We start from the raw sequence: 15,093 nt of genomic DNA, 5'->3' as shown, positions 1-15,093 counted from the left end.
CCAGGTTAAGAACCACTGAGTTAAGATGTTTATGTTCATGCTCTTATTTTGAAATCGGTGAGCAGAGTTTTGTTTTCTCTCTTCATGTTCCATCCTATTTTTTCCCAAAAATGTCATTTTAAGCAKGAGACATACAGAAACAGGAAAGCAGAGAACAAAATATAAACRTGAATATCCGAAGGCATCATCAAATACGCAAATTATGATGTAGAAATTTAATTGGTGCTTGAGGATTGCATGACATTTACTGTGTACCCAGAATGCATTGCTGCAGAACTACAGCCTGCTGAGAGCAACAGCTTATGTTGCAACACGTGTCACTGGCACACGGTGGGGGTCAACGTGGCTGTATTGAGCGCGTTARCATTAGCTTCTGCACGTCCATGCAGAAGCTAATGCTAACATTAGCTATGCCAACATTATGTCCATATTGGCATAGCGCTTTTAGCATTAGCATGACTAAATATTATGATCAGCACATTTCCTGTTAACAGAAATTCTTGCTTTGGCACCAGTAGTGAAAGCAGATGCTCCAACCTGAACACTGGTTTGCAAWCATTGGACACCAGTTTATTCCCTTCAGTTTTCCGTCAAACTATAAAATAACTAACTTTACCCTCAGAGCTGTGTTACGGTGGAGTACAGCAGTTTGCTTTCAGGTTGTCAACATGTTTTAGCTCCAGCACCTCAAATGGACGATACAAAGTCTCCACAGAACATTCTCATCCTGATATCACCCACTAACCCTCCGTCTCTCTTTTCGCTCCCCCTCATTCCTTGGACTCTTCGTCTCCTTCCTCCCTCTCCTCCTCCGCTGCCCTTCTTTCCAGTAGATTTGTATASAGATGCATGCTTGTGTGCCCATGTGCACGTCTCCGACCAGAAACAGAAGTAAACACCAGCCGCTCCAAAACGTTGTTGGGAAATTGTGAAAGTTAATTATGAGGAAAAGCGTCAACAGTAATTTCCCCAATAATAATAATAATCAACTTCTTAACAAGGAAAGCAAATCTAAACGATGCAACATGCAGCCTGAAGCCAAGAGGAAAAAGTTGCACACCAGAGTTTCTCATTAGTCACCTAATTGGTTCATAGTTATTTTAAGAAACTTTGCACATAAGTACAAACGTGTACATACGGTATGCATGTACAACGTCTTACACCGAAGGTATCAGAGCTATTTCCCGTGCTTGTGCGAGCTTGTTCTCGCCTGAAAAAACAAATTTAATGAGGCTCTTCTCATTTCTGTAAATTCCTCATCTTCTCCTTCCAGAAACCTGCGTCTGCCTGCATCGTGGAGATTAATCACAAAACGTCTTTCGCAGGTTTAAATTCCTTAATGCAAGGAGAAGGGCGAGCGAATGCTTTCAGGTGAAATCATTTGAATTCGTCTATAACTGCTTGTCCTTGTAAGGCCGAGGGAGGGAATGGGGCAATATTCATGCTGAAAACCCCTGAGAGGTTTAACCGCCGGACCGTCCCGCTGCGAGGCAACAGAGCAAACGACTGCACCACCGTGCAGCAGGACATGCACAGGAGCTAAGCAGCTCTTTATAGTTTCTCCGTTTTAACTTGGCAGCAGTAAATAGTGAGGAGGAAAATCTTCTAAAATTTGTAGAGGTTATTATTTCCTTTGACATAGAAAAAGTTGGGTTATCCTAACCTAGATATCACCAACTGCATTTCCGTTAGCCATAAAATTACGCAAATTGAAATAAAAATAAATTCACTTGAAGAAAACTTGACAATTTTAAAAAATAATCACATTTTGTGATAAAAGGTGTTTTTTTTAAGTATCAACTTAGATTTATTTAGAAAACTGTAGTAGAAACACGTCTTCCGCAATCTTCTGAGTCACATGATCAACAGCCGGTTGTTACTACAGGGGGAAACGCCAAAGAAGACGACAGGAAGTGGTAGAAGGAAGATGGTTTGTTTTTGATTTTATATTCATGTTATAAGGGGTTGAATCCACAGCTGTACTGTAAAATGGCCGACTTCAGTTTACCGAAAACGCCACACCTGCAGCCACCCCAACGTTTGAATAAAATGCTAACGTGGAAACGCCACAATAGCGAAATAGTGTTTTTTCAACATTAGCAAAATACGGACAAAACTTAGTCTACCTGTGTAATGGAGACGCAGCGACAGGTGTCCATGTGAGTGTAAGCGTCAAAAAGTCAAAATCCTTAGCAACAAAAGTTACTGTGTTCAAGGCGAAGTTCTGAATTCAATCTGATGTTTTGAAACAATCAACATAGCTGTGTGTGAAACTGCTCCGTAGAAGCAAAATGAGAGTCAGTCTTAGAAATAAATTATAAACTATAAATGTTTATGGCATCATTGTCATACATTACACTAAACGAATGATGTGTTTTTGTGGTAAAATGTAAAATCTGCAGCATGAGGCGATTTTTGAATCTGATGAATCGTCAGAAGTTGCAGCTCTAACCCACAGGATTAGTTCTGTTGTAATATTAATTACATTTTGTTGTTTAAAATCTGCCCAACATGTCAGATTCAACATGTCAACAATTGTGTTTTACTTCTTCAAATAGCATTTAATGAGAGGCAACCATGAAACACGTGGATGTTTACATGAGCGTTTGGTATTTTGTGTTTTTTAGATGTTTTGAGTTGAGCAGGAAGTCGATAACAGAGATCTCACTCAATGATTGCGGTTATTTTTACTCTACAGAACGGCGTGGGTTCATGATGCATCACGTTCTGTTCACATCAAAACAGAACTGAACACAGATCAGAGCTCACGAGAAATCCTGAAATAAAATCTTAATACCAAGTCTTATCCGCTGAAACGGAACAAAATTAGAGAGAATTTGGATAATTTGGAGGACATTTCGTTTCTTGTTCAGGATGTTCTTATTTTAAATGAGTCCAGTTCAAGGAGAAAGATATTCTGATATGAGAGACTCCAGCTGAGTGACGACCGCGAGACAGAAACAGAACGGTGTTGATATCATCTCTGGGTCATGCTGATAGCTTCCCATCTCATCCTGTCAATATGTAAAAGATTTGGGATAAAACGAAGCACAAACTAGATTTCACATCAGAAATACTAAAAATAACGAAGCTGGCCTTGGCACTCAAATGAAAACATGCAAATTAGAGGTTAAGGGGGAAAAAACACTTTGAAACAATCCTCTGATTGTTTTTTTTTTTTTTAATAAAATAAGTCCTGTACTCTGAAATATCAAAACTAATACAAGTGGTAATTTGAGAACTTTCCTCATTCTTACTTTAAAATTACATTAATACTTTTAGCTATGGAAGTGAAGAAGGGCCACTTAAAAAACACGCTGACTTTTTTCTCTGATTTGACTTTAGTCTTCTGAGTTCAAAAGTTTGAATTCTGAAAAAGAAAATCAGGATCCTGAGATTAAAGTCAGAATTTGATATTTAAATCAAAGTGAGAAAAGTCAAAATGCTGAGATCAAACTGAGAATTCTGACAAAAAATCTGAATTCTGACAAAAAAATCTGAATTCTGACAAAAAAATCTGATTTCTGACAAAAAAAAATCTAAATTCTGATAAAAAAATCTAAATTCTGAGAAAAAAAACTGAATTCTGAGRAARAAAATCTGAATTCTGAGGAAGAAAATCTGAATTCTGACAGAAAAATCTAAATTCTGACAGAAAAATCTAAATTCTGACAGAAAAAAATCTAAATTCTGACAAAAAATCTAAATTCTGAGAAAAAAAAAACTGAATTTTGAGGAGGAAGAAAATCTGAATTCTGAGGAAGAAAATCTGAATTCTGACAGAAAAATCTAAATTCTGACAAAAAAATCTGAATTCTGACAAAAAAATCTGAATTCTGACAGAAAATCTGAATTCGACAAAAGAAATCTGAATTCTGACAAAAAAATCTAAATTTTGACAAAAAAAATCTGAATTCTGACAAAAAAAATCTAAATTCTGACAAAAAAAATCTAAATTATGAGGAAGAAAATCTGAATTCTGACAAAAAAAATCAAAATTCTGACAAAAAAAATCTGAATTCTGACAAAAAAATCTAAATCCTGACAAAAAAATCTGAATCCTGACAAAAAAAATCTAAATTCTGAGGAAGAATATCTGAATTCTGACAAAGAAAATCTGAATTCTGACAAAAAAATCTGAATTCTGAAAAAAACTAAAGATGTGAAAACCGCAAAATTCAGAGAAAAAATTAACAGAATTCTTAGAGAATAAAGAATCAGAATTCTAACAAAAACCCGAATTTTGTGAAAACATCAGAATTTAGACAAAACAAAAATGAATTCTGAAAAAAAATTTGCATTCTGGAAAGACCTCAGATTAAAACTCTGATTAGATCTGATTAGAAGAAGCCAGAATAATTTTTCCGTTCAGGGGCTCTAATCCTCGTCCCTCAGTTAATCCTTTAAACATGATAAAAATGCAGGCTCCGGTTTCACCTTCATAGCAACAGCTCAAAGTAAACAGACTCACAGCAAAGATGCCTCAGATATGTGTGAGGTATGAGCGTGTGCGAGAGGCTGCGGCCATTTTCACCCTGTAATTGCTGTAGCTGAAGCATCTCTAATTGGACGGCTGCATTTTAATCTCTGCCAAGGAGGAAAGTACCTGGCACACATTCACACAAAAAATTATCTTCTTGCAATGCAACTGCTTTTAATCCTTAAAAAAAAAAAAAAAAAATCACAATTTTCAGGCAAAGTTCTGGTTACATATATTAGAAATTAAGTTTCTAAGGATTAATGAGATCTAAATCTGAGCTTTGGGTTTGGGGGGCTGGCAGGATCAGATTAAAAAGTTTCCTTCTTGATAAGGTTGCTAGAATTGGATGAAAGGGATTCTGAACCATTTCTTGGTTTGGACCTCCCATCCGGCTCAAAGCGCATTCCCTCTTCCTTCTACAGACATTCAAATCTCAAACACAGCGACTAAAACAGGAAAGCAATGACCATAAATTTAAATAGATCAAACTAGAACAAATTGTAAGTGTGAAGAATTTTGATTTACTCCCAACTTGGTTCCTATTTTCGTTTTTATAAGAAGCTGCAGCCAGCAAAGCTCACAAATTACTGGCTTCACAATGAGATATGAGACTTTTTACAGCCTCTGCTTCCTACAGCGGCTCTGGAAAGATATACATCGTCTGAAAAACGATCAGCAGAGCCAAAAAAAAAAAAAACGTACGGCGCGGATTTTCAGGCCGTCCATTGTTTTGATTGCGGATTGCTCATTTGGATCTCCATTGTCAGCCTTTAATCTTGTTTTCCTCACAGCTGTGTTGACCGGAAAGATCAGCCGCAATAACTTGGTGTAGAGCAACGCCACGCATTACTCGGTCGCCGTGACGACGCAGAGAATTTACAGTGTAATTCACGGGAAGCTGTGCAAACAAAGCCGTTTGTCACCTGAAGCTGTGGGCTGGAAGACAGAATGGTGCTGAGGCCTGCTGGGTTTAATAGGTGTGTGTGTGTGTGTGTGTGTGTGTGTGTGTTCGCTCTCCCATCAGCAGATCCCTGAGGCATCAGCGCGTCTTCACGCGACAGTAATGCTTTCATCTCCTGCTCTTTGGCAGGCTGGAACTCCAAACTGGTTGATTCATCTATACGGATGAATCAATTAATGCTGAACTGATTTTCAGTTCAATGCCCCAATATCGATTCATAAAACATTTAAATTGAGTGTTAAGAAGCACAAAGTTTTTCTCTAACCTTTCTAAAGTGTGTAAATGAACCTTCTGTGTCCTGATGAAAATGTTTGTTGCCACACATTTTTATAAATGAGCTGCCTCATGCCGAGTTTTAAATGCTAATATAGGTGAAGATTTGGATTTATTTAAATTATTGCCATTTTGCTCTGGTCTAACGTAAGTGCACTGCGCTCAATTCTTGATTTAAATATTCATATTTTTACTAATGAAGTCAGTTTCTATAATTTGCAATATTAGTTCTTCTGGGAATGTCTTCCATACCCAAGTAAAATCTGTACCGTGTGAATCAAAAATCACTAAAATCGGATTGATTTTGGTAAATCCGAATCGCTGCCCGCCCCTAGTGGCCGATGAAGGTACCTCTCCTCCTCTCTCGCTCGTGCAGGAGGTGCAGGGAAGTCAGCAGGTGTAGGCGGTGGAGGTGGTTGTGGACGCCCAGCTCCAGCAGGTCGTATTCTGACAGGTGGAGCAGATCCTGGAAAGCATCACAAACAAACATCACCTTAAAGAAATCAGACACTTACTTACATGCGACACGGTTTTATTTTAACAATTATTATAGACGTGAAGTTAGTCAACATCTGTTTATTTATTCTTCAAATTCAAATCCGCTTATTCAAATTGTAATTTTCTCCTGACCTTTATTGGTACATAAGTTCTGTTACACTGCTCTTGACGGTTGGTGGTTGCCGTAGCAACCAGTAACTGTCGGCTCCTCCCCCTTTTCTGTAACTGTAGAAAGTGTTATAGAATAATCTGTTTTCTTCACAAGTTACATATATTTTAACATAATTTTTAGACTAATTTTAGTGGGATTAATGTGTAGTTTTGCCATGTTTTGTTTATGTTTTTAACTTTCATCATAATTAATGTGCGTTTTAGCCGTTTAAGTTTACAACCGCTAACTGCTAGCAACCGTTAACTGCTGCTGTGTAGTTTGTTTAGGGTTATTTACCGTATTTTCTCTGGTGGCTGTTGGACTGACGTTAACAGCTGCTGATTTTCTCTCTCGTTACAATAAATACAGTGGGGTTACACATGCTTATTGAGACAAAGCAAGTGATTAATGCTAATTTAGGTTAAATAAGATCACATTTAACGTTGGGTTTTAATATCTGCTGTAAAAATTTTAAATTTTTCCGACTGTTTCACAGCGTTGCAACAGTTAAACAACTCACCTAAAAAACAACCTGTATTCAACAACAAGTTGGCTTTTTCTGGGTAATTCAACACAGGGAAGCAAGAATTATTACATTTGTTCAGTTCACAGAAAAACCTTCAGTCGCACAGGTCCATTATTAAATTAGATGCTGCACATAACAGCACTGCTGTTCACTGAGGAAGTCAGAAAACAATCAGTCCAGGCGGCTTGGTGGCACCAGAGGAGTAAAAGAAAAAGCTCCCCAGAAGGTGCCACCTCCTCCCCTCATCCAGCTCCTTTAAAACATGTTTATTATTATTATTTTTCTTTTCCAAAAAACATTTCTCAGATAATAAGATTTTAATCTGGTCAGATCTTTTATATTTTAAGCTGTTTTGTGGCTTCTTTTCACTTTAAATCCAAATAAGCTGCTGCTGGCCACGCCCCCCAACTCAACATTTACATACTCACATGAAAAAGAAAAGCAGAAGTGGAGCCTCCTGCACAACCAACAGCAATGTAGCAATAGGATTGGACAATAAGGCTGAAAAACGTATCAAAATATAGATATTTCATAGTCGATATCAATAATTATTATATGGATAGCAACAAGTGGTTACTGGAAGAGACAACAAAACCCTCGCCTTTCCCTGCAGCACATACAGAGGCAAAATCAGCTGACCACACATGCTGGAGCTCTGATTGGGTTGCTAGGTAACGGGGTCGGGTTTGGCTGGGGTTGCTAGGTAACAGTTCAGTAATATCACTTAACAACTGGGAGGTTTTTCCAGACACCAATGATACATTAATGTTTAGATATTTTTAGAAGTGTTGAGACCCACATGGAAGAATAAAAATGTACAAAATTCTTGTTCACACAGCAAAACGCCAAACAACAACACCAAATCTCTGCAACCAAAATAAATTTTTCTGTAACCAATACAGAAGCAGCACAGTACATGATCACATTAGTAGTCTGAAAAATGCATCGCTCCAGCTGATCATTGCAGCTAACGTGCCCAGACAGGTCAGTAACAACATGCTGGCTAAAAAAAACATTCTCTACAGAAACAGGTGGCTGGCAGATCTATCCCCAAATCTCTCCCTCCCGCCATCTTTCTCATCTCCAGTCGCACAGAGCAGCAAGTTGACATGTTGTCTTTTGTCTTTCTCTCCCAGGTCGCACAGCGCTGAGCAACAAAATAAGCACTTTGGAGAGTTGACACAGGAGTCCAAAGATGTTGGTTTGGCTTGGCTAAACGTTCGGGTCGATGCAACAATGAATGAATGAAACGACGGGGCAGCGAGGCAGGAATGTTTCTGGAGCCACTTTATCAAGCAGATTTAACTGCATGTTTTAAAATTATGAATAATAATTAATCATATACCAGTTACTTCAACAATTCAATCAAAATATCTAATTTATTCCAAGTTTCTACAACATTTTTAACACGTATCCAGAGTTGGGTAGTAATACGTTACATTTACTTGAGTAGCTTTTTTGAAAATGTATGTTAGGAGTATTTTTACGCTATATTTATATTTTTATTTGTCTAATTTTATTATAAAGTATCTCTACTCTTACTTGAGTAAAATTTCTGAATTTTCTACCCACTGAATGAAAAATAAACATGTTTTAACCAGAAATTCATCATATAGACACACACCTGTAGTTTCTGCTAAAGTTTAAGTTTTTTTTATTGAAAGAAACTGATTTGGAAAAAAAATATTTTGCCCAATTTTCATATTTTCTGTTTCTCATATAAATTATTTTCATTTCTATCCTTAAAATACCAAAATTTCCACATAACTTTATAATTTTGGTTCATCTGATGTAATTTTTAAATATTAAATAATTGGTAAAAAGTTTACTCAAGTAATGAGTAACTGAAAATTATGAAATACTTTTTACTTTTACTTGAATAATTTCTTGGACGGCAACTTTTTACTTTTACTTGAGTACAATTTTTGGACACTCTACCCACCTCTGGACTATCAACATGGAAAATTAGATTATAGAGGAAATAAATCTGCTGTTCAGTTCTTATCTTCTCTCTACTGATTAGCTAAAACTAAAGAAAATATGATGAACCTAAACCACTAATCTACAACACAAACAACTTTGTTTTTCAGCTACGTTTTGTTTATAAGTAAAAGATGATAACTGTTCTTAAACCTGATTAAAGACTTAAGTTATCCAAAAAGTGTTTGACTGTCTTATCAGGAGGAAAGTTATCGGAATGGCCTAATTAGGATTTTCAGTATCTATTTTAATCCAAGAGCGGAAATTAAAATGAAAAATAAAAAACTACAATAAGCAAAAAGTTTCTAAGATAGCAGGGTAATTAATACAAAGTTTAGCTTTTAGCATCTCAGCGCCAGCAAACAACAACAGGTCATCTGAAGTAAGAGAGGAAGTAGAGAGATTTTGGAAATAAAAGCTCAAAATCGAGGCTTGTTTGCCAAAACAACATTTTTTGGAATAATAGATCAGATTGTCCAGCATTCATTATTTTATCTGTGATGCATTAATAAAGTTAATAATTTGGAGCTACGAAGAATAAAAACAGTGAAGTCCTTTGGCACATTGTGCATGTTGGAGGGTGTTGGTTGTACTGTACGCTGGTCGAGTCGCTATGGAAACAGAAACTGAAGTTTTCACAAGAAGCCAGATTATCCTGGAGCCACTGAGTCGGATATTGTTGTTACAATATGCAGAGGGAGTTTAGCAACGCTGCACTGAGCTCATTATAACAAGCAATGGTTAAAAAAAACAGACCGCGGTTGAGAGTCTGAAGACCATTGCAACTGCAAATACATATTTTTGGTCAAGTTTCTAGTGCAAGTATCTGATTTCAAATATATTTGAAATAAGACAAAACTAACCAACAAGTAACTTTTCATATATTGGAGCTTTTTTTTTTAAATAAATACTTCCTTAACGTTAATGAATAAGTAATAGTTACACTGGCATTTTAGTTCACTTGTTCATAAGTGAAAGGCCGTTGTGCCGTTACCTAGCAACCTCAGTCCGTCACCTAGCAACCAAACTCTAGTTCCACTGGCAGATTATTTCACTAAAATATATGAAAATAGTTTACTTTTCATCAATATTAAGTAATTATTTACTTAAAACAAGCTCCTACATCTTGCTGAAACGTGTAACTTCTTATTTCAAGTGCAGTAAGATGTTTACACTGGAAATAGACCAAAAATACTTGGTAAAATTTTGCATTTTTGCAGAGTGCAATTGTTTTTTCACTTAAACAAAATTACAGAAAACACAGTGAAACTTTACCATCATATTGAAATAATTAAACACATTTTTTCCCCTTGAATGTGAAGCTATTTAAGTTTCATCTAAAGTTTGTTTTAATATCATCTACCATTTGGGACTAGAATAAACCTGAACCTGAAAGTTCATTTTTCTGTCGGTGCTTCTTTAAACCACCGGTTTTCCATTCTATAAGTACTTTCTACGTTTATGGAAAGCTTTAGCAGCGGGACTGGAATAACTAACGTCTTACACTGGCTCATCCCTCAGCAAACAGCAGCTCAGGATTCAGAAAGAAGCTGGTAAATGTCTGGATGTAAACACGGCCTCTGCTCCATTAGGGGCCGTTCAGCGTAATGGGCCCCTGATCCACTTTTATTGGGCTGCTTTATTAAACTGCTGTGGGAAACACTCTTAAAAACCACCTCTCTTCACACTGGCATTCTTAGAGCAGAGATGTTTTCTTCCTGCAGTTACTGCAAAACCTCAATGGACAGGATTGTTTCAAAATCCTCGGTTCAACAGTCCGTCGGTGTCTTAAGAATCCGACGGACAACAAAGTGCCTTTTATCTGAATGATGCCTTTGGCTTGTAAATAAATCTATGTCAGGGTTATGCAAATGTTGCATCATGTTTAGTTTCAGAATGAAAGGTAAAAAATGATTTCCCCAAGCAATAAAGTGCAAAATTAGAATTAAAATTTGGAATCAATGTTTCCAGAAATATTGAAGATCACTTAATAGAGCAGATTTTTGTTGGTTGTTCACATAAAATCCCCCCCAAAAATATTAAAAGTTTGTGGTTCTAAAGAGACAAAATGTGAAATAGTTCAAGCCAGACCCTGTAGATTGAAAAACAAAAACTCTTTTCATCCTAAAATAACTGTAAAAATGATGACGGCAACAAATTAAACCGTTTCTTTGCAACTGCAGGAAGCAGATCAGCTTCATCAGCTTTTGGAAATGTAATTTTTATGTATGAAACATGTGGTAGAATTACCTCTACACCATCATATTCCTGTTCCAACAGCATGCAGTACTGCGGCAGCCCAAGTTGGCTCAGCCAGCGGGAAATAGACTGGTGCTTCATGGCGACGCATACGACCACACAGGAACACAATCAGAGGCATGGAAACTGCACCTGAAAAACATTTTAAAAAAGAGAGAATTTATTCATTTCACACAAAAATAAAAACAAACCTTAGATCTTAATTCTCTCTAAACGTCTGATAACATGTTTGAAGCAGCTGCTGCATTCAGTCTGAGCCACGGGAATTAAACCAACTTATCTCTGCCTCTCATCCCTCCTGCCAAGTGGCCTTTCACAGCTAATGCAGTGGAATTCATCAAATCACGTTAAGGTTCCAGACAACACACCCTGACATGAATACTTTACATTCACAACATTTCTTAGTAGGAAAAAACAAAAAAAACAAAACAAAACACAGATTTTCAGCAGGAATAGACAGAACACAGACGACGTCAATGTAAGACGCAATTCCTGATTTAATGTAGTTTCCACACTTCCAGCTGTTTGGAAGTTTCACAGGTAATGAAAACCTTTTACTGGTTTTATTATTTTTGATCCAACTGGTTTTCAACTGATTTTGCTGAAGAAGAAAAAAAAAAAGAAAAACCGACAACTTTGTCCAGCGAGTTGCTTCCACTGCCATTAGCCTGCTTCAGATTAGCACCACTAGCTAAAAGGTTAGTTATGCTGAACTAGACCTAAAGCAGTAATTACAAACATTAGCTACAAAGCTTGTTGTATATTGTTCTCAACACGGTTGTTGATAATTGCCAACTGTAGCTTATTTTGCCTGACTGACCTTGGTGAGAAACCATGCAGGACATCAGCAGATCGTTTACTGCTGCCTAAAACCATTTCCACCCACTTCAGAATAAGAGCATGAATAGAAAACGTCAAACTGCCCAAAGAAACCTAAACTGTCAAATTCAACTGAAAGTTTTCAGTAAATTAGTGCTTTATATGGAAAAAAATAATTTAGGAGAAACAAAGTGTGTTAAACATTTTTAAAGTTAGCAAAAAAGTTAAAGCACTAAGCGAAAAATTAGCTTGGTGTTAGCGCATTAGCAGAAGTGTGTCCACAATCTGCACATTTCCACTCAAATGAAACTCTTGTGTCTTCATTGCTCCTCTTCTTAATGTGACTGGCAGCAGCAGGAGGTCAAAACTAATGATGGAAATTAGCATTAATACGACACGAGCAGGATGATAAGCTTGGCCGTTTACTGATAACTGATCTGCAACAATTTTGTGACAGAGGAGGGTAGCTGTGACAAAACATTCACCAGACTAATCAGGCAACATCCTTAAAATATTTAAATCTCTTAAAAGGAATGTGTATTCCACATTAACACCTTCAGCTCTTCCTGCTGAATACTGGAGGTCTAGACACGTCTGATGACGACTCAGATAGGTCCTGATCAAAACATCCATTAAACCAAAAACCACAAGACAATAAAAACAAACATAAAACAAATGTTGATTAGTGCTTTACGTCAGTGATTTTACAGCAAACATTTTTAAGAATTAAACTGCTCCTGTTTTCTTTACCAGATATTGATTTGTGCTTTATGATAAAGCAATTTGTCTGGAAGAGAAGTTGGCAAGCTGTTGATTAATAAAATCTGGTTTACAGAGCTCATTCTGCCGATGAAGAACAGGACTCATGTCCGTTTCTTTTTACCTTTTAGATAAAACCACACAGCAAAACTGCTGTTTAAACTGTAACTAACACCCATGTGAAAGCAAAGCCCCACCCCCAAAAATATTGAAAAATTCCAATAAAGTGGGCGGAGCCAAGAGGCAGTGAGGGGCGTGGCTAAGCGGGATGAGCAGAGGCGCCATGTGGAGTGGTGATTGACAGCACTAAGACCCGCCTTCTAGCTCCGACTGTTTCTAGTTAGCACTGCAAGAAGTGGTTGATTGGTTCCACAGATTATCTGTCTCATACCATATCTCTAAAAAAATATATATTTTATTATAAAATTTACATACTGCAACTTTAATGATCTATTTAGAGAGTTTACTAGCAAAAAAAAAAGTCAATCTCAGGGTTACATACACTTTTTGAGGTATTTTGTTTCTGTGATAATGAAAATATCCATCATACTGTAACTGATGCAACTTGTCAATTGACTAAACAACCAAACATTTTTTGCTTCCATATCATGTTGGCTTGAAATTAGTAACCAATAAAAACATTAAACATGTTGAAGCAACAGAGGTGGAAACTGCTTCAACATGTTTACTCAAGTAAAAAGTCACAACATTTCTTAGGAGAAATAAATTACTCAATTAAGAGTAAGAGTAAAAAAGTAATTGGTAAAAAAAACTCTACTCAAGTACTCAGTAACTGATCAAGTTATCAATCAATTAATATTTAAATATACAAGCTAATTTATACAAGTAACAAAATCAGGCAAAAGAAAATGTTTCCAAATCAGTTTCTTTCAATAAAAAACTTATGAAACTTTAATAAAAACATCAGGTGTGTGTCTGTCTGGTAAATTTTTGGTTAAATCATGTTTGTTTTTCATTCAGTGGGAAGAAAATCCAGAAATTTTACTCAAGAGTAGAAATACTTCACAATAGTAAAAATACTCCCAAAAGGTTGTTTTTTTTTCCAAACATGTTACTCAAGTAACTGCAATGTAAGTAGTTTCTACCGAACTCTGTGAATGAAACGGACTGATTCCTGTTCCAGTCGGGATGAGCGTGACGTGGGTGGCAGGGCACACATGGCCGCTGACGGTTTACAGCCTCCTTGCTTCATGCCTGTGTGTGTTTTTATTCAGCGTGTGCGGGGAAAGACGCGCCATCAGCGAAAACACAACAAAGGAAGCTTTCTCAGAGACTGAGCACGTGCGGTAAGCCACCTCCTCACCCCATCCAATCTCAGTAAGAGATGTCATGGGAGCGAATGTGATGTCACTAAAGGTTATCAGAGCCGCGGCTCTCGAGGATTCCTCCACTACCATCCATCATGTGGATGATTCGGATCTGATCCACCGTGGGCCACCATGTCTCTTTGAGAAAAGGAGGATGGAGTCCTGTCAGAGTCTATCCAGTGTTTACCTTAATGAAGAGTGGAGGTCATTCCAGCCTGTCATTCACACTGAGATATTCAGGACTACCAGCTTTATGTTTCATGTTGTTCAAAACAAATGGAGCGTTTTCTAAAAGTGTAGATAAGGAGCTGTTATCTACGGTGGCCCGCAAGTGAAACCACTTCAACAATTCACTAAGCACAACTGCAAATCAAAGGAGCAGTATTACGTATTTTCTACGAATATACTGTCATTTTATAGGACAATCAAGTAACTATGCTAACTTCAGTTGTTAAAAACAAAACTATATATATTAAAAATGATTTAATAGAAATCTGACTTTGTAATTTAACACCTTGGAATCTGGTCTCTGTCTCTTTAAAAAAAATCCTGCTCTTTCTGAAACTTCGCCTTCAGGAAGTCATCACAACATGACTCCTCTATTAACCCTTTAGCAACAATTTCACCAGCGTTGCTCTGAGCAGCAGCTCCTGTAACGAGCTCAGCACCAGGTGTTTGCTAATTGCTGCTGGCTAGTCTGAAGGAGCTGAGTGGGAAGGCTGGGAAGCTCCTTCAGAGAAAATGCATCTCCGAGGAGGAGCTGCGCCTAGAAGGCGGAGCTTGGTCCGCCAAGGCGTTCTGGACAGCTGAATGGTTGCCATGGAGATTAAAGGACTTCTCAAACATCAAGGCAACACTCCAGGTAGGTTTTTGATGAAGGAATGACATAATAACATCAAGTAAATCTAAAAAGAGTCAGTTTAGTGTAAAACTGCTCCTTTAAGAAAACACATGGCAGCAGTTATCACCACTGCCATTATAACTTGGGACAAAATGAATGCTACATTTAAAAAAATACATCATATTACACTGTTTTCATCCTAAACTGCATGTTTACTT

General features: G+C 37.1%; 1 protein-coding gene across 1 annotated transcript in view; it reads right to left on the bottom strand.

The window, feature by feature from the left end:
* The window catches only part of LOC103463126 (uncharacterized), a 39,037-nt gene that overhangs the window by 18,093 nt on the left and 5,851 nt on the right, over nucleotides 1-15,093 (bottom strand). The window contains exons 3-4 of the mRNA XM_017304344.1: nucleotides 11,120-11,260; nucleotides 6,066-6,180 (exon numbers count right to left, since the gene is read on the bottom strand). Of these exons, the coding sequence (XP_017159833.1) occupies nucleotides 6,066-6,180; nucleotides 11,120-11,209 (205 nt within the window). The 5' untranslated portion in view covers nucleotides 11,210-11,260. The remainder of the gene's footprint in view (nucleotides 1-6,065; nucleotides 6,181-11,119; nucleotides 11,261-15,093) is intronic.

This window comes from Poecilia reticulata, linkage group LG4, assembly GCF_000633615.1.
Source record: "Poecilia reticulata strain Guanapo linkage group LG4, Guppy_female_1.0+MT, whole genome shotgun sequence".
NCBI classification, from domain to species: Eukaryota; Metazoa; Chordata; class Actinopteri; order Cyprinodontiformes; family Poeciliidae; genus Poecilia; species Poecilia reticulata.
The sequence above is the reverse complement of the archived record's forward strand: the minus strand, read 5'-3'. Positions and strand labels throughout refer to the sequence as shown.